The sequence below is a fragment of the Poecilia reticulata genome, linkage group LG3 (assembly GCF_000633615.1).
Source record: "Poecilia reticulata strain Guanapo linkage group LG3, Guppy_female_1.0+MT, whole genome shotgun sequence".
Classification (NCBI taxonomy): Eukaryota; Metazoa; Chordata; class Actinopteri; order Cyprinodontiformes; family Poeciliidae; genus Poecilia; species Poecilia reticulata.
This window is the reverse complement of record NC_024333.1, coordinates 34,796,086-34,821,801: the sequence shown is the minus strand read 5'-3', so window position 1 is coordinate 34,821,801 and position 25,716 is coordinate 34,796,086. Positions and strand designations below refer to the sequence as shown.

Genomic DNA, 25,716 nt, shown 5'->3' with positions numbered 1-25,716 from the left:
TTTAAATGTTGTTAAAGCTTCTCTCTCCACCGAACAATAAATGAAGCAACCCAGAAAAYGAAAAACTTCAGAAGTGATTTGTTTTCTGGCAGAAATTATTTCAATTATTGCAGCAACTAYGCATTCCAAGCTCCACCTGTTAATGGATTTAAATCTACTGTTGAAATAATTGAATAAATATTTATCTTTAACTCTGGATTAGTGCTGTTTTAAACTTTCAGAATCGTTTTATTTTGGCCCCCAAAATCAGAAATTCAGCCGYTACTGGGCAACACATTTACACAGTCTAATACKTTGAGAGAATTATCTTGATTTTGTGCTAATGGGAAATATATGGGARCTATCTTACAGTCGTCATCCCAACTTAATCCAAGATTGGCATCATAATCCTAAAGCCCAGAGACTGTTCGTTTTAAAAAGGAATGATAAACCAAACTGAGCTGCTTAAGGAGGATTTTCCTCATTCAGCGCTCCACATACAAACTTTCAATATTTACTGGAAAGCTCTTAAAAAAATAAATAAATAAAAATCTTTGTTCTGATGTTCAAGATTAGTTTTAGTTTAGYATTAATTACCATATTTATCTTTTCCATGAAACTTATCTGTACTATCTTTCATATTAAGGAGCGTTTGACCTCAGTTACTGCAAAATKAAATATATATTTAAKATTCTGACACATAATAAATCAGGTGTGTGTGAAATAATWCACATCCATGTCTGTAGCAGCTGCAGAACAAACMTTCAAARACAAAGTGATCAGTTTTGTAAAATTGCTCTTTTTTTGAATCACCAGTTTAGGACTGATCCATATCGCYACMCCAAAGCTTCGTTTAGTACARTTTATTGTTTGTGCTTTATAGATGCGTTTTGCATTTTATTSTAATCACAGCCTTTTTATTTGATTCCAGCTGCATTAGCTTGCATTTTGGATTATCTGGTATSTACTCCCTTCATGTTGGGAAAGCTGGAGCTAGATTCATATACAAGGTTACCCTGAAGCACGCCAGGCTAAAACTGTACAGAGAAATGACAATATTTAATTTCAGTACGAGTACTTCCTCTATTAMGTTATATTTATTAATTCTCATTATTTTTCCAAAGTTTGGCACACACATTGAGAGAGAGAAACTCATATATATGTCTACAGTCTGCCTGAGCTCATCTAACTGAGCCATTCTGCTCTAAGTCATGGTTCTGTGCAGCTGTGCAGCTTTTCCTTATTGCCTGTCCAGTCTGCACTGATGCTATCAGCACCTTATTCACTATAGGCGGCTCAAAACTTATAATTGATACAGGAAATCTGATGCCCCGAGCAGCTGACATTCAATACAATCTGAAGGACGGTGATGGAAATTAGGAGCATATAATGAAATATGCCGCCAGCACAAATAGGAGGAAGAGCCACTTGTAATGTGATCTGCTCCAGCGCTTAAATATCAAGTGCAATTAAATGCCACTGACAGCGACACACAGAGACAAGCTGGGGGATTGTATGGAAGCAAATTTGGTCTCCATCTGCAAAGACATCTTTTAAATAGGAGGCAATCATTTAACATCTTTACCCAGAGAAGCAAACCTGCTGTTTCTGCTCACAGTCATGAAACGGTGTRAGACATAAGAAGAGCCTTGGAGCAGGAGATGTGGCCTGTTCTTCATGCTTAATCTGGGCATAATTCTCTRCTTGTGTGTCAGAAAAATATAAAAGAGAAGAAATATATGAAGACTTCCTAGTATTTCTTATGAAGTATGAAGAAGCGTGCAGTCTTAGGTGAAAACAAAGAAAAAAAAAAGACACGTTTCTGTTCTTGCAAATGAGAGCAGAAACTCATTACCCAGCACATTACGTTCTTCAACAACAGAGTAAACACTGAGTAAAGCCTTCCTTCCCTATGAAGCTCCRACTGTTAACCTTTTCCTGTTGCTTCAGACCTTTACTGTTTTTCTGCGCTCCATCCAGAGAACAGCATCCCCTSCCCCCACGCTGAACTCATGACTCCCCCAGTGGGAGAGGTTGTCTGTGGGCAGGGCTGGAAGACGACAGGAAGGGAGTCAGCCATTTTACACTTTCATCTTTTTTTCATATTCCACCAGTTGTAAACTCCAGGACTTTACCGCAGAATATGAAATGTGGTACACATTTTTATGCACATGTAAGAGTGTGAATTTGGGGGTGAAAGATCCTTCAACAAGGGTGCTGAGCTCCAGGGCAGACAGATATTAATGACTGAAGGTGACAACTTTTTCCAGTATTAAGTTCTGTCATTTTGTAGATAGAAAGCCTGAGCCCAAGGGATCTTCTATCAAAAGTTCCTTCCTACAGTATTTATATTTTAATTAGATCAACTTGAAAAATTTAGATTCCTGGTCTTCCAGATTCAATGTCGTTTTGATCTTTGTCTCTATGAGTAACAGAGAAAGCCCTAATATCGCTTCTGGCTAAAACCGATTTAAAAAAAAAAAAAAAAAAAGGCTTTTTCAGCTCAAGAAGAACCTGTAAGAAGAAACAGGTATGACAAAAAAAACAACAGTATTTAAATCTTTTTTCCCTTTGTGCTCCAAAATTGATTTGTTTTTCATGAATGTTATTTTCTTTCCTTAAAAGTCAATCAGCTGATTACCACAATAGTCTTAGACATGAGTCAACGGTACATCTGTCTTATTAAATCAGTGGAGTTGTGTGATTATGCAAATGAATCTGTTTATACAACAGATGCTTATCCTTAAATCTTTCATGGCCTGYTCTGACAAGTCTAATCCTGACATTTTTAACCATATCTTCCATAGATTTTTTTGCTTGTCGATACTTTTGCTGGTATTCAGCTGTTTTTTTCATTCCAAAGGACGAATACTTCTACTTGATCAAATGCTGCCCTGTCAGTGAAATGCAACAAAAAGTACTCTAATGCAAAGAAACTGTGATATTTTACTCAAAGATATCCTACTGGAAGAATTTCACACCGGCCTATGAAAACTACTAATTATAAATTGAAAACATGGAATGTCAGAGAAAAGTAAAATAATAAAAATCAGAAAATAACTGCAGAGATTAAAAGACAAAAAAAGAAGCATCTAACCCACATATGTTACACAATTCAGTTTTTGTTATTTTCTGTGTTTTGCCTTTGTCCTAAATGTATCAATTTAGGACACATTTATTTTTTTATTTTTTGTTTCTATTATCTAATTGGTTGATTTTTATTTTGTAGATCAATAYCTCTATTTGTTAGTCTGTAATATTTGTTATTTATGCATTATTTGGTGAATTAATAATTAAAAGGAAAMATAATAGACCTATGTTGCAATGGCTACTTGTAATAGCCATGTTTATGTATTATTGAARTAAACCAAATCAACCTGGCATGTCAATAAATAAGTAATTACTAAACAATATGCCCAACAAGGAAGTTCAGCATAATTAATTGATATGAAAACTATTTGGAACTTAATTAAAAATAAAAATAAACAAATGAATCCTTTAGAATTGCCAGAGCTTTATTTTGAATTATTCTACTTGGTTACATTTGAAGCCTAAAAACAAATGCAACATTTTAGACACATATAGAGGACGACCCAATCCCGGCATTATATTATTTCAAGAAGTAGTTCTTTTCACAGATGAATTCCTGTTGAACTGCTGCATGATCTATGCATAGTACCTCTGCCTTTCTTAGAAAACAATAGGGGGCAAAACTGTGAACAGGTATTAAAAAGGGATTCTTGCCAGGATTGTGTGATGTAGTTTTCTGTGGCCAATATAGGGGGGTTCATTCCTCTCACTAGTAATCACATGGAGCTGGCTGGTCACACATTGTTCTCCGGTTTTCACTCACATGTCAATCCAGGTGCCAATCCTGTCTCCCCGCAACAGAGGAAAACAGCTGTGTTTACTGGAAAAATAGAATGCAGTGGACCGAGAATTGAATAGTAATAACAAGGAACTCTTGAAGCTGTCAAGGAGGTGTTAAATGGCTGGGGAGGCAATCAAACATTGATTCAGGTTCAAACAATCCTACTGTGAAAACTGCTAAAAATTCAAAGCCCTGGAAAGAAATGCCGCAGTGTGCCMAAAGTAACAATGGAAAGATATTGACTATAGCAAATACAACTCGGATGACAAAGATATTGGCTATCTAAAAAATCTTAGCTTCGGAAAAATTCTGAGCTTTACAAATTACAGGCAGCACAGCGCAAACAAATTCACCTGGAGTTTTCATCATAGCAAATAAATGTGATTTAGTAACCCGACMAGTCAGTAAGTCATATGGAAATACTGCGAGGAAACGCTTTAAGCTATAATTGTTGAAATGAATCAGTACGAACAACTGGACATCAATTTTCCCAGGGTGGCAAATAAAGTGATTTAATATCGACTCATCCATCATCCCTCCATACATCCATTCAATTCCAATAATACTTCCTTGCTGATGTTAGTGGCTCCTTTATGTGAACTGAAATATAGAACGACTTGATGTGATGTTTAATGTTCAATTACCTTTTTAAAGCTTACACACTAGAGCAAAAAACAGCCTCATACATTTTTTTGCCAATTACTATGCACAAAAATCTGCAAATCAATGTTGTGTCAAAGAAGAAAAATTGAGATCTGAGGCCTAAATAGTGAATTTGTCAAAAAGCAGAAAGACAACATATTGGAGGTAGTTTAATCAGGCAGATGACAGTTATAATTTTGAGTCAGAMCTGTTTTTAATGTCAGAACTGAGAGTTGGTACATTTTACATTTAGCAAGAGGCTCTAGTTTTTAAAAACTATTTTACACAATGGAATTGACATATTTCAGTGTGAAGAACAGACTTGAATAAAAGACACATCCTGCAAATATTACCAGGTGACCTTATTATGCTTCCATTATTAATCATGCAGAAGGACTTTGTTTATTTTTAAACTTGGCTTTTTGTTTTAATTTCAACATAGCTAACCTGAAAATAGAACTAGTTCTTAATAATGGTAAAATAGTACAACATTGTGTTTTTAGTTCATTTGGACATGAATGAAATATTGTCAAAATACCTCACTAATGGGAAAGTAAAGGAATATTGCAGAAAATATTTATATGTTTACAGTCGACCTCCATCAATATTCAGAGACTTTTCTGTGGGATGTAACTATTGCTGTGGTTCCTAAACACAGCAAGACTTTGTTCTACATTTTCTAGATRCAAATTATTTATTTAGGGTGTTTTATCTGGAACTTGAATAATGTCATTTTTAGATATGCTCTGAGCATTACCTGAAAAGATTTTTATGCTTGAGCTTCTTCAGAGCTGGAGAAAGGCACGTCTTTAAGACAATTCAGACAATTTCTGAAAATGAATATTAATGCGCCTGGCTTTGCCCTTTCACATGCCTTCGTTAACTAAATACTTCCCTGCCGACTTACTTCAGTGTTAAGCTCGAAGTAGGCTCTTTTCCATTCTGTGGCACGTCTGAACTCCACAGTGACATGACCTTCCTCATATCAAGGTCAATCACAGGTGGGATACAACATCAGCCACAGTACAGCACAGTCCTCCAGCCTAATTCTCTCTGGATGGTTTCAGTTCTGCTGTCAGTTTTCACCTCATCGACTACATGTGGATGTTCTCCATCACTCTGATGTCATGATAGATGGCCAGCCAACAATGCAGAGAGGAAGCACAGTGAGAGCGAGAGAGAGTGGGAGAGGAGAAGTGATCTCTCCTCAGACTTTTTATCGCTCTGTTTCATCATGGAAATCACCTCATTTACGCCGAGCTCTTCTCCATTCGTCTCCTATTGTCAGCGGCCAGACCTATTTTCTCTCTGCAACAGCGGTGAGCGTGTTTGTGTGATCATCCGAGAAGCTCGGGACAAAGCAGCGAGATTAACTCATGCAGGTGTGTTTGYCCACGCTGAAGGCAAACACACCTGCCTTCACACCTTTAGCTGATTTGAATGTATTGTTTTAGTTCCGATCTGATGTACAGGAAGTTGTCATTTTCAGATTCGCAACATGACTTGCTCAACGTCAGGAACAAGATGAGACTTGATCTGTTGGTACTGTCAAGAAAGTCCTCTAACAATGAAACAATGCATTTATGCATATGAAATGGTATTTTAGTTGAGGCGGCACAGTAGAATCAACATGAACACAGGAAGAGGAAAAGCTGGTCAGAATTGATAGGAAGATAGACGAAGGCAGTCCTGGAAGAAAACCCTGTTGGAGGCTGCAGAAGACGTGAAAACACCAGTAAAATTCTTCTTCAGTAACACAGCAGCCCTAACCATGCAGCCAGAATGACAACGATCTGGGTGAAAACACTTCCATGTGTGGAAATGGTCAAATTTAAGTGCAGACCGAAATCTAATTGAGAATCTGTGGAGCAAATCCTCAGTATCTGGATGTTAAAGGCTGGAAGACACATTGGAAAAGACTTGAAGCTGTAATTGCAGCAGAAGGTATTTCTATATTTTATACCCAAAGGCACTGAATAAAAATGTAAATTATTTTTTGATTATTTTTGATTATTTTTAATTTTTTTCTTTGTAAAAAAAAAAAAACCAAACAAAAAAACATTCTCATTCCACTTTACCATTTTCGGTTACGGTGTGTTGGTTATTTACATAAAATCTTAATAAAATAAGTTTATGGTTTCAATGTAAGAAAATGTGCAGAAGTACAAGAAGAATGAATACTTTGCAACACACAAATTCAAAGGAAGGGGAGAGTCTAACGCCACATGAACTCTGTTCTTTTTACTCAATCATTTCTTATCCATTTCTCTACAACAGATTTAGTGAAACATATTATTTTGATTTCCTTTTTCTGATTTCTGTTTAGCCTACTGATGTGGTTTCTTTTCTTTGCACGGTTGGGGCTGGGCTTTCCGACAATAGCAGAAATATGATCAGATTTTTCAGTTTGCTTCATTAAAGAAAGGAAGGTATGGTTATTACTAATGAGCGAGGACAAACAATGACAAATCCAGGCATATATGTTGGTCTTCAGTTCTCTGGGTCTTAAACTGAAACTGGGAGAAGAGTAATGACAGTTCTGAGTCATAAGAAAATGCAACAGTAGCCTCGTTTCCATTACGAATGTTCATGAAATGTTGATGATATTCCGTTAATGTAAAAAAAACACTTTCACAGTGTTGCAGTGTTTTCATTAAAGAAATGCCATTAAAATCACACATGAATGTTTGTCCATGTGTCATTAAATAACACGCCTGACATCCTCCTCCCTCCTCTTCCTGTCATCATCTTCGTCTTTCCTGCCAGTAGCAACATCTGATTGTTCATCACATGACTGCGTGACATGAAAGAAGTGCTTCCATTACTGTTTTGCAAAATAAACTGTTAGAGACGAAAAACACCTCATCCAAGCTTAAACACCTTTTAATCAACAAAAGTGAGTTTGTGAAATTGTCGTGTTTCCATGAAGCAAATTTATTTTTGTAATTCCAATTTAGCTTAACAAGCTCTTTTGGATCAAGCTCTGTTATTACATTTAAAGGCAGCTTCACTGTGCTTAAGCTATAACAAAAACACTTTTAAAACAATTATATGAGTTGAGTTTTTTTTTTATGAAAAAAATAAGTTATGTAAGGCTCTGTATTTCACCTAAATAATGTTTGACAAAGAATAAACTTTTTTTTTCGCTCTCTCAAGAAAAAATAAAATGACAAAAATCGACTTTACAAGGAGCGCTGCACAGGCCTTAGCTTTATATACTAGGGATCTAATCAGTGCCTTGCTGCTTCTGCTCCATGTCAGGCTGAGGGTCTTGTGCCTGGGAGGCTGTAAGAGCTGCTTAATGACATGAACACAATTAATAATTCAAAACAAACCCTACGAGGGCCTAAACAGAAACGTGACAACGTGCTGGTGGCTTCAGTGAATTGTATGGAAGCAGCAGCATGGTTCACGGAGTAATGTGACATGACAGCATTCACCTCGGATGATAGAGAATGGAGGAAAACTATCAAAACGCTTATAAATATCTTATGTAGGCTCTGAACAGCAGAGCAGGCCAGACGGAGGGGGAGAAGAATTTCAGAGGTACTTCAGCTTCTCCAGCAGAGACTCATGCAAAGATGACAATTTGTGTTTACTGCTGTGAATTCTCTGTGTGTAAAAAGGTCTGTGAATGCAGCACAGTGTGCAGTTACAGCAGGTGATGGGAATGGTGAGTTGAGGCAACTAGTTACAAAAGAAAGTGTGAGAACAGTCGCCCCAACGGGACAGAGGAATTTCTCTTTGTTGTGTGCGTTTGTTGCCTGTACTGAAAAATACAAGCTGCAGACAAATGGAAGGTAATGAAAATAAAAATGTACACAGCACGGGCTAAGTCCTATTTACCTTCTGGCATGGGAAATTAACACTGCTCCAATCCTTTTCTGCAGGTTTCAGCATGGTGAAAACTCCCAGGTCAGATATTATGACGATACATGGGACTGCTCAGCTATGAGCGCGGTACGCATGAGGATTGTACAACAAAGATCTGCAGGAAAATTGGATAGGAAGGGAGAAAGACTAGGCAATAAGAACAAAGATGGAGAGTTTTGTGATGAAAACTCTTCAGGGACACTTTCTTTACTTTGTGTTTATGAAAAAATAAGTTGCTTGGTACTCTGGTATAGATTGTTCCTGCTGATACAAAAATCCTCAACATCTTTCTAGTTTTCTTACATTGATGTATTAACCCCAGATATTATATTCAATAAACCTTCATATGAAGTTTGTCCTTGAGCGGTTCCACATTTCAACATGTCACAGCTACAAACTTCAAAGTATTTTAATGGGATTTTTATGTGACTGCTTTGTGACACAAAACAAAGCAGCAGAAAAATGTTAGGAGAACAGAGGAAAACGTTCTTATGGTTTTAAATTTATTTATTTTTACAAAGAACTTGATTCATTTGTGTTGACGCCTCTGTGTCAATACTTTACCTTTCTGTCCAATTACAGCAGAAACTCTTTGGGTATGTCTCACCATACATGTTGCATGTTTTGAGACTTACATTTTTACCATTTGCTCTTTTTAAGCTCAGTCAGATTGGCTAAAGAGTGTCTGTAAAAAACACTTTTCAAGTTTTGTCACATTAACTTTATAGAAGGAGTCTCAGTTGAAAGAGTGGGCTAAATACAAATGAATGTTAAACTTTTCAGTTTTAACTATAAAACAAAGACATTAATGGTAATAAAGCAAAAAACATGTATTGTTTTGTTTCCATTCACAATAATGGACAATTTGGTGTTGGTCTATTATATAAAATTTCCAAAAAAGTAAAAAAAAATGTTGCTTACAAGTTGACAAAGTACTTTACATTAAGCATGTCAATTAAAATCTCAGAGGTTGCGTTTTAAGATTTACCGACCAAATCATAATGTGCGATTACATTTTGCACATTATGATTGCAAATTGTAATAGTTTCACAATCGAATTTGAATGAATCGCAGTCTCATTCATTCAAATGAGACTCAATGTGATGGAGATCAAATTAGCAATAAAAGTCATGTCTAGTATTAATTTTCCTTCAACTTCTAGCCTGGACTCGATTAATTATGTAGACAAGCATGTGGATGAATAACTTTACATTTGCTTAAAGCAAATGTGCAAAACAAAAAACCCTCCCTGCAATTTACTGTACACTGGTGGTTATGAGTTTTTTTTTTTTTTTTTGGTTGTGTTACTTTCCTCAAAAATTGGTGCAATTTATAATCTAAAGTAATGTAAAACAAAAGAGGGAAGAAGAGTTGTTGTAAACAACTCAAGTCATTCTTTGAGCTCAGCATTAATCCTGCTGGTTTTGAGGTCGTCTTCTGAACCAGGTTAGCCCTCTGCAGTCAGCATGTGTGTCTTCTGCCTTGATTTAATAGTCTTTTCGACTTTGATGCTGCATCTCAGAGGATTAAACATCTCCCAGTGGACAGGAAGTGTGCCTCTCATTTTGTATCTCACCACTGGCTGAGCACAGGCCGACAAGACAAATATTGATCACAGGAAGTTCTCCCTTCACCCTGCAGCCTCATTTAAACCAGCCTTATTGTTTCCAGATGAATCCCCAACCACAACCCCCCGCTGATTGAATTTAATGCATGCTGCTACCTTCAAAGCAACAACTGTTGCTTTTCAATTCCTTTCACTYGAAATTTATCTCCACAACAGGCTACAAATAAGAAAGAAAATCTATATCCTTCTACCCCAGCATGACACTCCGAAACTATAAAGAAACTAGAAGAAAATTGTGAAGAGCAAGGACATAAATGGTRCCTTCCTGGTGGTCTGGGACATGAAACCACTTGAAAAGGTCATGGTGATAAAATCATATTTGAGGCACAYGATAGACTGCACTCAGAGTACGTAACACAGTGACATCAAACTTGAGAAAGGTAAGTAAGAGAGAGYATGTGGAAATTTCTGAAGCTTAAAGCTTCATTTTATCACAATAAGTTTGTACTGTCAGTTATTGCTGTAAGAATAATATGGAAAGTAGAGTAGTTACTTGTGCCAGTGTGTGATATGTTTTCTTCAAAATAAAATAATTCAGTCCAGAGGTTCTCACAAAGTGAATAGGAAAAAAAATGAAAAGGACAAGCAGAGTTTTTATTTTTAAAAGCAGGAATAGCTGAAGCCTCGTGTGAAAAGTAGAAATTGTGATGACTTGAATTTCCTGCTGTCTAAACTGATACATTAAACAACAGCACAGAATATATGAAAAATAAGTGTGTTGCCCAAAATATTTCGTTTTTTTATTTACTACAAAATAAGTAGAAATGAACAAAATATATAAATTGAGAACATATGTAGAACTGTGATGACTTTGGAGCACATTCATCATTTCATGAATATAACTTTGGTCACATTTTATGACATTATGAGGCATAAGGATGTCAAAACCCGTCATAATCCATGAGTGTTTGTGTTTGTTTTCTGATTACTTCTGGGTTGGTTGTTATTGTCATCAGGATTTGTTCATATTATTTAATTCCCTTGTTTTGTTTCATATTTATTTTGTTCTTTCATTTTATGTTCATGTCAGGTTTTTCCCCTGTCTGTCATTTTGGGTCAATGTGTTTTCTGTGTGTATATTAGTCTCTTTCCTCACGTCAGTCATCTCTCACAGCTGTTCAACATTCCCCTGATTAGACTCACCTGTTTCCCATGCCACTGATCATATCTCCTGGTTTCCATTGTTCTCATCTGCTCTCCTTGTAACTGTCTTTGCTCTTCGTTTTCATTAGAAACGAATTAACTCACTCTGCTGCTCACAAATCATGACGAAAACAATCACCTGCTCCATGTAGTTAAGTACATGAGTCTTGCTTGTTCAAGGTAAGATTTGGAGGGTTTCTGACTCCTTCAATTAGATGTATCAGAGTAAAATTGGTGGAATACAAATGAACATTATACTTTCAGATTTTATTTGCAAAAGAAAAAAAAAGATTAAATAACTTTCTCTTCATATATTTTTGCTGGTCTGCAACATAAAAATCCAATATAATTCATAAGACTTTGTAGTTTAATGTGACAAAATGAATGTGCTTGATATTAAATTTTAATAATTTTGTATCTTTTCACCTGCAGATGAATCAACTTGTTTTATAATGAAAACATTATAACATTATAAAACATTATATTTTTATGAGCCTATGTATTGCAGAAAATTACAGCTTTTCTTCTTTCAAGAAACTTTATAATTGTTATATTGTCGGCACAAAGAAACATAAAATTATCAAAGCTGGTTGGCTTGTCATATTCTCATTATGGTAAAAAAATAAACATAAAACAGCAGCATATCCTCTGACTGAAGTAGAACTAAAAGCAAAAACAAAATGTAAGAAAAGCCAATAAATGTGGAAAAACCCAACAATTTATGCTGCATAAATTAGAAGACCAGTCTCCTAACAATATGCATTTTCATGTTGGCAAAACCATAAAATTGATGGGAATTATGAAAATTACCATGCTTTACGGAAACTAAAACTTACATGCAAGGAAGGACACAGCCAACATTGGGTTTTGTTTGACAAATAAAGCGCCTTCCACTGTGTCTTGTATGCCTGGAGCGATGTGAATTATCTGTTGGAATTCGCTTTTCACCAATTTTCACTGTGCATTCGCAACCATCCCTGCACTGTGTAATTGTTGAGAGGAAGTAGCTGCAGAAGATCCTTTTACCAGCATCACTTAATTAGGACTGAAAGGAGCGAAGACTTGACAGAAACACGTCTGCGTGCTGCTGGAGTCGTTTCATCTTCTTTAGCTTTAAGACGTTAAGTCAAAGTGGACTCCAACATTTCTTCAAGGAAGGACAATAATTCACCACAGATGAAACTGTTTCAGAGCAATAAGATCTTTCATTGGTGARACATTGCATTTCTGAAGAACCACWGATTTATTTGCAAATCAACAATAATTTGCAAGTCACAATTTAAAAAGCTATGACTTTTTAAATGACATCATCTTGTTAGAAGTTTGGAATAATGCGTCCCCCTTGAAAGTATCTACTTATAAAATCCACAGGATTCGAATTTCAAGAATTGACTCTTAAAACTTCAAAACAAAATAAAAACTGTAAAATTATTGTGACAAATTTCAGCAGAGCTTGATGCAATTTGCTATGTTTTTTTTAGATAAACATTTTATTGAGTTTGCATAATTAACTTTTATTTGATAATKAACAATTTTGAATATATGTAAGTGCATTGAAATCTGTCTAAAATGAATGGATTGACTTTTTTTTGCTACATGCCATCAGATTTTGTGTTGTGAATTGAATTAAATCAAATATGTTCCACAGATCATCAAACAACCCAGGGTAGAAGTTGGCTTCCAATTTACCAAATTATAATAGCACAATCCATATATCATCTGACTTTATAATTGCACAAACAGATCTAAGGTTTTTAAAAACTGAATATTTAATTAATCCACGGGCTTGCCAATGTTTTTAAGTAAAGCAGGAAATTAATTGTGGAAATGGTCAAAAAAACCACAAAGTGCCTCTGTAAACGCCGCAAAGCGTCGTGAAGCATAAAAAATAAATATATTTCAGATGACAACATGAAATTGCTTGTCAGAGCATGTTGGTTTATAGGTTTGAAAAAAAACGGCTAATGCTGCAATTTCTCTAGCAAACTGCCTCGCTGGCACATCTGACCCTGTAACCTGCGGGATTGTTGAGAGCTCTCAGCGGCTCAGCCATGCCCTGCAGCTAAAATTCTTAGCTATTTAACAACATTCTTTCTCAAACTGAAAGAATCCATTATGCTGTTCTTAATGATGAGCTTTGCTGGTGTAGAAACCTGAGATTTTCCAGGAAAAAAAAAAAAAACAAGATAACCAGACATGCATTTCTCAAATGACATTAAACACGGTAAAATGGACATCAGTTTTGAACAAATAGAGTCTTATAGTAATTGGTCTGCATTTTTACTCACTTTATCAAGTCTAAGGACTCCAAAGTGCTTCATCTATATATATGAATAGAGATGGTTAGATGGCTGCTGTGTCGTCCAACCACCACCAAATCTATAATAATGTACATATTCTTCAGCTCCCTCCAAAGACTCTTTCACTATCAAGTCTAGATTCTGGCTGGGTCAGTCTGAAGCATTCCAGTTGGATGAAACAAATTGGTGAAAAAATTACTCGAAATCTGAATTTATCAGGAAAATCAATAAATATAGACTAAACTCCATTAATACACTAACATACCTTGAACTTGTAGGTTTAAGGTATGCTGATTACAATCAGCTTTATCCCTAAAACAGGAAGTAAGTCATCTGAAAGCACAGGAGGGAAAACTGTCAAAATAAAACAGATGCAATTAATTCTGGGAAATTGCCATTGCCACAAGCAATAGCAATTTTATAAAAATGTAGGTTTAGTTGGCCTCTTTAACATGACATTTACCAAATAAATACAGTTTTATTGTATTTACACTAAAAATCAAAACTAAGGTGTAACRGGATTTCATTTAAAACTTTTTTTWAMATTTTGATTCTTGATTCAAAATGTTATGCAAGAATTTGACATTTTTATGAAAAACTATTAGGCCATTTGTCATTCTGCACTGTATACCGAYATTCACTGCGTACCCCCGTACAGTAAAGAAGCTGATATTTGGTGGGTCGTTGCTCAGGCTGTCTGCCCCAGCAGAGCCTGCCCTCCCATCTCTCTGGCACCATGACAAAAACATTTTAAACTAATTAAATGACAGGTTTTGAAGCCAAAAACCTACCTTGACCCTGGTAACTGGCTCATATCTAGTTACTAATCGCATACCAGGCACTTGATAGACTTCAGAGGCACAGCCTCAAGTGGGTGTGTGGGCAGAATGGGCTGAAATGAAGTGCGTGAAATTACATTTAAGGAGAGTAACTGGATTTGAGTAGGCTAAAACAAGAAAGCACCTATGAGGCAAGGCAATAAGCAGCTAAATAAAAGAAATCATTGGAAACCATGGGAGCACAGCAGCTAGAGGTGTTGCAGTGTTGGTCTGAGTCATTCATTAACTTCTAATTTTTATGGAAATTTCATTTAATAAAAGTCTTTTGCTCCATCAGAGGAGTTATTTTTCCTGTACAATATAAGTGCTACACAAAGTAGCATGATTTAGCTGTTTTGATTGTTCGTTTTTTCAAACGTGAAATAAAATGTCACCTGTGTGTACACAATGTACTTGAAAAGATAAGAAAAAATCTCCAAAGTGATGTAATACAGACTGCAACCTAAATAAACATTCATCTGGGAGGAAAAGTTAGAAAAGTTGTACAAGCATTCTTGTTTTTTGATTGATCTCCACAGATCAAAAYGAYGCTGAAACTACTCTGTYGGTTTCCTCAATTTTTCCTTCCATCTTTGTTTCCATTTATCACTGCTTCATGTCTGCCTGAAGGTCAGCGGTAAAACTCCACATGCATCCCCCTCTCACTTTCTTTTCCTGTTCAGTAAACCTCCAAGATAACCCGCCTGAGTCTTACCGTCTTATCACCCACCAACATCTATTACAGCTGACCTGCAGTTAATGTTAGATCAAGTTGAATCCCAGCAACACGTTTAGGATAATTAAAGATTGTGTTTTTGATTTAAACGAAGCTAAAAACACAGACGAGAGTAAAACAAAAACAGCAGCTCACTGCTTATCTGTTTGCAAAGCAACAATATGTTGATTTGACTATGAAAAACTGTGGTGAGAGCAATTATTAATAAAGTTAGTGATGTTTCTTAGCTACTCAGAGCAACAACTGATTAATATCCAAACAGTCCGTGTCAATTCCTGTTTTATGAACACCTGCCTGGTGAGGTGTGGTATATAACACACACAAGCATTGTCAAACAACCACCACTGCATACACACAGAACGACCACAAACAGAGAAATTTAGCTACAAAATACCAGAGTAAAGACAATACTCAAACAGGTTAATAACCCAAAAAAAAAAAAGAGGCGAATAGAACAAGAACACATACAACTAAAATATTAATTATGATGACATGAACAAATAATACAAYTGAAACACTAATATATAGTGAAAAAAACAATGCAGAGTTATCAGTCAGATATATTGCAGCTGCTTTGACGAGTCGGAAGTCTGTTAAAGTCAAAGCAGAATCCAGCAGGTTTAAAGCTTGTGAAAATGCCGTCTTTATCAGGCAAGTCTYCCCTAAATAAACATCCTGTTGAAACAATAGAAACACTCACAGGAAACGTCAAATTCGTCTTTCAGAGGTCTCACTTCCAGTTTAAACCATTTTCTGTAWAGGAGACGGTTGCTCAGTCCCTTTGTCAACTCATCAGAAAAACTGTTGTGGTGCTACAGGAAATCAGAAAAGGCCTCGACTAAAAGAACAAAAATACCTGTTGACTATAAATATTCTACTGAAGAATGTTTGACACATTTCCAAAAGACACCATGACTTATAAGTCCTTTCCTAAGCCACAAAAGCAAGTCAAACTTTGTGATTAYTACCTTAACTTGAATCATTTTGGTTATGAATATGTTATAATCTAAACCTCKATGCATAGGGGCAGCATGTGTCAGACTCTGTCATTTCATAAGTTTTGAGGATTTGTTTAAAGCCCAGTATGCTCTGCTCTGAATTCTGGCTTTTTCTCTCGAGAGACGTAACAAACAGATGCATCAAAAGCTGGAACATCAGTCTGAATTTGTTCATGTGTTAGTAGAACTGTGTTGAATCAAAGATTATTTGGATTTCATTCAACATAAATTGCAACTCTTCTGTCAACCTACAAGTTCTGATTAGTGTTTGCACCTAGTCAGAGCTCCACCTTCCTGCAAACTGTGTGCAAGGCAGAAATTCCACCTATCTGAAATAAATAAGTAATGAAGAACACTTACAGCGTCTTGGGATGTGCAATGAAAAACAAAACCTCATAAGACAGAAATGTGAGTGAAATGGGGCCTTTAAACTCTCCAAATTTTGAACCCACAGCTGTGACAGGCTGAATAATTCATAACCTGAGCATGACTCCATCTGTAAACAGAAAAACTGAGCAGCTTTTACAAGTACACTGCTTGCACACTTTGTTGAACTCTGAAAGCTTCAAAAAATGCATTTGATTATATGCAGTCAAAACGACAGCACAACTACTTTTAAAAAAAAAAATGTAACAACACTGTGTGTAAGCTTTGTGCTGAAAAATCAGCAATTATTCAGCTTCTTCAATGGGGTCTCTACTATCTGCTGTTTGAATGGGGAGGTTAGTCTGCTGAGAAACCACTTGGGCAAAAAGCAAATGACAGAATATTATAAGATTAGTTGAAGACGTCTAGCCTATGTGGCTGAAACACTGCTTTAAAAAATACTCCTGCTCAATCAGCACCCACAATGTATGCATTGCCTACCAACATACAGTTTGCACATATCAGTTGAAGACTTCTGGAAAAATGTTTAAAAAATATATATATAAAAAAAAGCCTATTATAATTATTAGAAATTCTAAAATGTATGCATATTACAACTTTTTATTAAATATTGTACAATAAATGTGGCACTATTAATCAAAAATAGTAATAATGAATTAAGAAAATTTAAATAAATAYATCTTTGTAGGGTCTGTGTTATTAAACTGTCACTTTTTCTTAATGCATCCTTTTCCCCATGAGGCAGTTTTTTTAGGGGGGGGGGGAACCTGCCTCTTCAGTAATTAGTACCAGAAAACTGGACAAAYCGATCATCACTTTATTTTATTCTTCAAAGTTAAAGTCAGCGACAACTCCACACGGAAGAGACTATGTCCATATGTCCATATATGGCAATGAGAAGAAAGGAAGCCCATCTGTCCTCAGACCGGTGGTAAAGGAATCACTTTSCATCGTAGAGCGGGGCGTGTACTTACTATTCATAGTCCGCAAACCCGAACGCACAGGTTGCGGATCTCAGGGAGTTTCTTAAAGTAACAACAGGTTTACCTGGGCACTTATTAGAAATGCGACTTGTAGAGTCTGAGGATGAGCAAGAGCAGCTCCAGACAGATGGGGACTCAGAGAGCGACAGCAGCCACMGCAGTCTGGACGAGGACTACGTTCCCAGGGGTCTGGGCCCCGGATCAGGAAAGTGAGTTTTTCACATATGCAAAAAGCTGTGCGTGAACTTGTTGCGGTCTTGAACATTATGAATTGTGCAATTGCAGAAACAAACACAACTTTGTAGAATCATGACCAGTTGGTTTGCAGGGCGCAGCCGAAATGCGCCGCAGAGGGATTGTCTTTTCTTTTTTTTTTTTTTTTACCCCAACATTTGGGGAAGGGGGAGGGAGAATTTGAGCACAGTGCAGGCTACCGGTTCAGCAGAAGGGCCAAAGTTGTCCAGAGCGGTTCCGAGACTGAGTACTTCGTCGTGGTTCTTTATCGAACTGTGTGGAAGTGCAGCTCTTTGTGCACTTGCAGCTCCTTTTGTCCTGCACTAATCTGCGCACATAAACCTGCAGGAAAAGCGCATGTGACCCCAGCATCGATGTGGATGGATTGGTTCCGCTAAATAAACAATATCTACCCTCATCTGTAATGCACAGATGCACACAGTGAAGGATGGTTGTTGTAACTAGAGGTATCGAATAGAGAACAGATTTTGATGTGCATTTGAATGCGTTACTTTGACCTGGAGGAAAAACGCGTCCTTAAAACAGCAGCACATAAACCAACAGCTTAGTTTTGCCGTGTTTTCAATGTGCTATCTTAATAAATTCATCAATAAGATCTCAAAAGGAATGCATTTCCCATTAGCTGCATGACCACATGAGATAAGAGTCAGATGCACTGATTCGGTTAGGCCAGCATGTATTATCATGGAGGAGATAAGAATGTGAGATTGGGTGAAACAGCAGTCCAACCGTTTGAAACACAAATGTTCCAACTTTTGTATTTATAACCTGTGAACAGAATGTTTCTGCTGGTTTTACGTGGACTTTAATAAAAATAAATAAATAAAAAGCAGAAAATTAAATTTTGATTAGATCTACATGTATGGTATCACTATTATCCAAGCTTTATTTTTATCTTTATGTGATAGTTTATAGGGTTGTATCTAAGATTATCATATTTAGATATTATCTGGGAGATTGCAAAAAGTGACACTTTAGTATTTGCATATGCAAATTTCCCAAACAGTAAGAAGTAATGGTTGAATATTAACAAACCTGGTGTGTTTGGCCATATAAATATAGGATGCATTTACATACTATATTTAAATACAGGATGTATTTATATGGCCAAACACTGGTCATATAAATTGTACTCATTGTACAGATTTTAAATAAATGTAAGACCAAAAAAAAAAAAAAGATCTTCAAAGTACATCTGGACCGTTTGGATCAAATGCTGATCCTCTTTCTCTTCATCAAGCAGACTACTGATGAATGACATCATGCTTTCCTGATGCTTTACAGCCTTGTCTTGTGCTACACTGTGGACTTCATTCACCTAAATTTTGTCTCGTTTTCTTTTTGACATCATGTGCCATCATTTCCATCATGCTTTGGATCGTAAAGGCTTCATCAAGGGGCAGGAGCTTAACTTTCTTAAATCTTGGATGTAAAGCAGCAGTAAGTAGGACAATATTTGGGGATTGAGGCCGACACACATAAATGATCCTTCCCATCTCGTTGTGATTTGTGTCGTCATATGAGTTTGTTATGACTGGGCAGGTGCAGTCATGAAAAACCTGGGCCTGTGTGGACTTCTGGATGCTATGCATGAGTTATGTAGGTGCAGACAGAGTAAACATGGCCAGTCTTTACTCTGTAAAGTATCAGTCGATACTTGTCCACTCAGAAACACTGTTGTTTCTTCAAATGGCTCGGGACTGTTGCTTGCCTCTTCAGTAACATTCCACTGCTGTAGCATTTTCCTTTTGGTGATGATGCTAGCTCAGATAATGCAGAAGGAATCGGCCGTCTTTGCTCCAACTGCCTGGACAGTAGGGGTAAGAAATCATCACATTATCATTTATTGTGATAAATTGCTTATGATAAATTCTTAATAAATAAATTTCTATTAATGTTTAAAAAAAAAAAAACTATTGTCAGAATTGCCATTTTTACTCRTTTCTTTACCTTGTATCAATAAATATCAATACATTCAAAATTATGATCAAATGAATTTATTGTGTACAGTTTAGCAATACAAATCACTTCATTGTCCTAAGGAGGGATGTTACAAATTGTTGTTTTTCAATAGCAGAATTTGCGTTTGTGGTGCTTTGACTGCTGTCATACAGATATCTAAAAATGAAGAAATGCATAGTAATGTCACAGTTATTACAATAGTGCCACAAAATATTACAATAAAACTAAGTCCATGTTGCCCCTTTGCATATTTATGCTGTGCCCATTTGCTGCTGCTTCTTCATCTTAGTGCACTGTTTAAAAGAATGTTCAACAAGACATCTTGCAGCAGCCACACACCGAACCGAAAGCCAAAGACTCTGCTTCTGTTCAGAGCTTTCGGCATCACCAAGTTCAGGGTTTGCATCACAGATCGTATAAATGTCCACTTATGCTTTTCTGCCAAAACCTTCACTGCTGCTACAGTATCAGCACTATTATCATGGGCGACAGTTTTGACTTTCTCCAGTAGAATGTCAAACAACTCTGCAATGTTTGCTGCTGTGTGTCTTTCTTCCAGTGGCATTGTTGTCAAGCTGTGGGACTCCATTTTATAGTCCTCCAAGAAACTGTTATGCCTCCAAATATTTGTGCTCCGTCTCTTATAGAGTGTTTTTCAACTTGTCTTTGATTTCTTCATACATTTTCACCACCATTTTTATGAAGTAGCATCTGTTAGGAAGGACATCATTTGGAAGGCGATGATCCTGCTGCAATCAAAGTAGCACTTTCAGTTTGTACATCGAGTTTTGCAGGCTCATCTTACTGTAAATGATAAAAGTACACTGCTGATTTAGTTTTGATGCTTAGCTATAAATAAATATTACAGGATAAATTTTTCACACAACTTATACACTATTACTCAATACCCTGCCAGGTAGCCACTATGATTAGTTGATAGCCATAACATTAGTCAAAATACAGCTCATTGTACATCTAACATGACAAATTATTACTCATTTAGGAAAACAAACGATATCTGTTGGCAGCTGTGAACGAGCTTGAGTCATACAGCGGCTGTTTTCTCTTCAGGTGCTGCAGATGTCCGTTTGTTTCAGTAGCTAGTAACTCAAAACGCAGTGGTAAAACTTCACACCAAGCAGACCTTTTTCAGTTTCTGGACTGCTTTATGTCCTCACCTGTCCCAGGAGGACAGAGTCAGGCAGATAGCCTGACAGATAATCACCTATAGTGCTGGTTCAATCTGGTTGCAATACATGTAGTATTCTTACAATTTAGAGTGACCAGTTCAGTTAATATCTATGTTCTTCAAATTTTAGAAAACCAGAGGGAAAACCATCCAAACTCTACACAGAAAGGCCAGAATTTGAACTCAGGGCTTCTTATTGCACAGCTACAGGGTTAAAGATTCAACCATGCAGTCCGGTTATACAAACACTATGACATAATAATTACATTCACTTCTCAGATTCTTTAACCATATTCAGTGTTATGGTCTCAAAATATTTATACTCCTGCTGACTCATATTTAAACTTAATTTTTATTGTGTTTTTGAAACTTTACCTGTAAGATTTTTTTTAATCCAGTCAGCTTAATCTACACAGCTGCTGGAGCAAAATAAAAATAAAAACAAACGACCTTGAGCTTTACAAAACGAGACATAATGCATCTTATTCATATCACTGGGCCTCAAGGAGACATGCCTCTTACTCCAACCTAATCTGAACTGCTCATTACAGAGTGAACAGCTTCACAGGAATGGCTCTGTGATATACATAATTAAACCTGTTTGTCAAGTGTAGGCCATCAAGTTTTTCCAAGAGAAACGAGGGACGATAAATGTCATATCCATTTAGGTCTGAGTCAGACAATGTGGCCACTGTTATTGTTTAATACAATGTGGACTTTACAAAGAGTGTTTGTTTTACTTTGATAACATGCACTGCTGGATCGAGTCCAACACACTGCAGAGACAGAGGCTGAAATTATGAATATCATAATCAGCATGGGCTTGTAAGCTGAAGTAAAAACACTGGTTTGGTATCATGGCATTAACTCGCACACACATAAATATGAATTAATCTTTTAGYTCCTGATAAAATACATTTTTAACTATAACAGTGATATTAAAATTGTATTGTTGCTGTCTTATTGATTCATAAACCAAATTACCATTTTTAAAAAACCTTGATATACCTTGGCAGCTGGCCCAAACCTACAGCATACATCTACAGCTCTTATCAGTACTGATACTGAATGCAAATGAAGACTTAAACATTTGCATTTAAGATAATAAAGTATGTTTTCTCTTATTTTTTTATATTGGTGGGACTGAACATGGTTATAAATTGTCTGATGGTGTTCCAGCTTTGTTCAAAGAACAGTTATTACCTTGTATATCATTAACCCTCATCCATCTCCTTGTACAGGAAAGCCTTTACTGATGAGGAGAGTTCAGCTGCTGAGTGGAATTGTAGCCCTGCAAAGAGAAGAGCTTCAAGGAGGCAATGTCGCTCTGCATATGCCTCTCCACTGTCATCGCCCCTGACGTCTGCATCCAAGACATGGGAGGGAAGACGCACTTGTAGAAAGAAGGTCAACAATGCAACTACACCCAAAAATCGCTCCTCCTCTCGCAATTCTCGCAAGAGACTCTTCAGTCCAGGCAGGAACACTCGGAGCAGAAAGCGCCAAAGACGACACTTGGGGCCAGACAAAGATGGAGATGATGGAGACCGCTGGCGAAATATTGATGAGGAAGACGCCGAGCCTCCTCAGGCACGGTTCCGACCACAGAGGGATGTAGGTCCTCAGCTGAACAGAACAGCTAGTTACACACCACTTGAGCTGTTTCAGCTGTACTTCACTACTACGGTAATTGATACACTGGTAAGAAATACTAATACATACGGGGAAAAGAAATGCCAAGGCCAGAGGGAAAGCTGGGTGCCTGTTACAGCAGCAGATATGTATTCTTACATCTGCCTTGTCCTCTACATGGGCATTGTACCACTGAAAACTCTGAAAGAGTTCTGGAGAGGATCTACGTTATTCAGTCTGCCATTTCCTGCTTCTGTCATGCCTTGCAGACGTTTCCTAGCCATATCCCGCAGCCTGCATATGAATGATCCCGCTAAGGAAGCAGCTAACGACCAAAAGAAGGGAACACTGGGTTATGACAGACTCTTTAAGATAAAGCCACTGTATGAGCAGATCCTGGAAGCCTGTCACACTCACTTTCACCCACACCAGCACATCTCTATAGATGAACGAATGGTGGCGAGCAAAGCAAGGTTTGGATTTAAGCAGTACAGCAGAAATAAGCCAACGAAATGGGGATTTAAGCTCTACGTGTTGGCAGACTCAATATGTGGCTACACCTTGAATTTTTTTGTTTATGTGGGAAAAGATGGGGAACCCACAGGGAAGGGGATAAGCTATGACGCTGTGATGAGACTACTGAACATTCCCTTTCTAGGCAAAGGCTACAAGCTCTATGTTGACAACTTTTACACTAGTCCAGCTCTGTTTCTTGACCTTCTTAAAAGGAAAATCTGGGCCTGTGGCACTATTCGCTCCAACATAGCAGGTTATCCCAAAGAAAAGACAAACAACATGCCGTACAAAACGCCCAGAGGAACCATTAGGTGGATCAGAAAAGGGGATCTGCTGTTTGTTAAGTGGTTTGACACCAGGGAGGTAACGATGTGCACCACTATGCACAAAGCTTACAGCAATGATATGGCAAAGCGGAAAGTGAAAAACAAAGAGGGACAGTGGACAGTTAAGCATGTTCCCATTCCAGGCTGTGTCAAAGATTACAACAAGCACATGGGGGGTGTTGACTTATCCGATGCACTTATTGGTTATTACAACGTCCTTCACAAGACACAGAGATGGTACAAAACCTTGTTCTACCACTTTGTTGACATAGCAACAGTAAATGCCTTCATCCTCCACAAAGAAATGTGCAAAATGCAAAATCGACCAACAGGTACACAGAAACTCTTCAGGGAAAAACTCATTTTGTCCCTGGCTCAGATAGGCTCTACTCCACGCCGGGCAGGTCCACAAAACCTTATGCTGTCCATCTTTCCGTTTGGAATGCCCCCTATGCCTCCAATGAACATCAAACCTGGTGCATCAACCACAGCGCCACCGTCCTCCTCTTCTGATGCGGTGCTTGGCTCGGCTCCTTCCTGCCCTGTGGAAGTCAGCCAGAATGCTTCCACTGGTGAGGCAGCTGTTGCAGAGTGTGATGCCCCAGGTCTAGGGCACCTACCTGCTTACTTTTTTGAACAAATGAGCAATGTGGCCTCCAGAAATCGGGCCACCGCTGGAAGGAGGTCATGTGTGGTCTGCAAGAGAAAATCACCTGTCTACTGCAGCACTTGTCACAAGACTCTTTGTTTCACAACTCTAAGAAACTGCTACAGTAAATGGCACAGAAGCAACAACATATGTGTCTAATAATGAACAAAACTGACTAACAGGTACATCTTTATCAATAGTTTACCCTCATTCTTCCGTTTTTGAAAAAAACATCCAAGGATACCGAGCGTTACTTAGTAGTATTGTTTATGGTCAAGCAGCATGCTTAAACAGTTATAAAGATAGCGTCCTCACACTGTACTAATGTGAGGAAAGGAAGTATATGAAGCAGTGCTGATTTTCCCCACTTACAGAAAGCAGAGAGTTGTGATTCTTGTGTTAGATGCAGCTCAAAATTTGAAATCTTCCATCTTTCATCTTTAAAATCTTTAGCATCGATGCATAGCTTTAGTAATTCATGTAGCCTAAAATCAGAAACTGGAAGAAAATAAAGTTATACAGAAATGAACATATTTCATTGCTACATATCGACACTAGAAAGGAACATTCATCAGAAATCCTCTTAAGTCTCAAGAGGACATTTGTACTTGATGCCTAAATTAGAAGACAACACTTAATGAGGCAGCACTCTTGTTTTTTTCTGTCTACAACGGTGCTAATTTGGTGATCTTTGACCTTTATCAGACATGCACCATTTGCTCTTAAGAAGATTAAATGATATAAATTTTATCCTGTCACCATGTGTTTTACAGTGATGGCACAGCTGCTGCCTCTTTAATAACAGAATGAGAACCTTAGAATTTTATACTGAAAACTGTAATATGAGCACATTTCTGCAATACGTTAACTAACATCCAAACAAGCATCCACTTTCATTAGGATGGGAGTTTCTGTCAGTGTACACTAATCTTTTTGATTTTGATCAGTCGTCCATGAAGCCTGAAATTACATCACTACTGCTCAATAATGTGAACTTCCTTCAGCTGGAAATTTCTCACAGCTTTAGAGTAAAAAATACCTTTTACTTTATGTGAGTATAAAACTGCCAACTTTTTTGTGCGTTGGTCCCCCAGTTTGTATTGTAAAGTTTGTGTAGGTCTGTTTCTTACTTCTTGATATCTGACCTCAGGGGTTAAGCATGAAGCTACTTTGCTCTCAGGTAGTATTAAATCGTGTAAATATGGACTTTGACACACTAAGGTTGAATCCTGCTGTAGACCCTGACAACAACTTGAAACACGCATACGGGATTGTTATGCCACGGTATCACAACACTGTACTGTATTGATATCTGTCTTGAAATGCTCGTTTTGATAATGCAGACTTTAGAAATTTTGTCTTGGGGCACATATTATTCCACATCCTACAAGTAGACATCACTTTTAGAAACATTTTTGTACTACTTTGCCTTAGCTCCAACAAAAGTCTGAGTAAGTAGTGCAATCAGAGCACCAGAGGTATTCATGTAGATCGCTTTTCATGCATTTACAGCTCAATTAGCCTTGGAAATATGGGTCTTCTGTTAATCCTTCTAAAAGAGGCTCTTTAGGTAACAATACCCAAAGAATGTCCACCAAGTAATCTAAAAACGGCAAAAACTAAAGTTTGTTACAGATACATGAAATGCATGGCAGTGATTTTTTTTTTTAAATAGTGAAGTACAACCTCTGATTAATGCTTTGACTTACATATTCTGAAGTATCTGTCAAGCTTACAAAACTAAACAAGAGTTTATGTATCTAATTAGCATGTAGTAAATATTGCAAAAAGAAAAATCACCCAAAGAGCAAAAGCATAAATATAAAACTG

The 25,716-nt window shown here is 37.2% G+C and overlaps 2 protein-coding genes across 2 annotated transcripts in view; one reads left to right on the top strand and one right to left on the bottom strand.

The window, feature by feature from the left end:
• The window catches only part of LOC103462905 (protein kinase C-binding protein NELL1), a 236,769-nt gene that overhangs the window by 83,445 nt on the left and 127,608 nt on the right, over positions 1–25,716 (bottom strand). The gene's annotated exons all lie outside the window — the stretch shown is intronic.
• On the top strand, positions 17,275–24,299 carry LOC108166190 (piggyBac transposable element-derived protein 4-like). Its single transcript, XM_017304029.1, has 2 exons — positions 17,275–17,566; positions 22,005–24,299. Exons 1-2 carry the CDS (start codon positions 17,439–17,441, stop codon positions 24,043–24,045), a joined length of 2,169 nt encoding a protein of 722 aa, XP_017159518.1. The 5' UTR covers positions 17,275–17,438; the 3' UTR covers positions 24,046–24,299.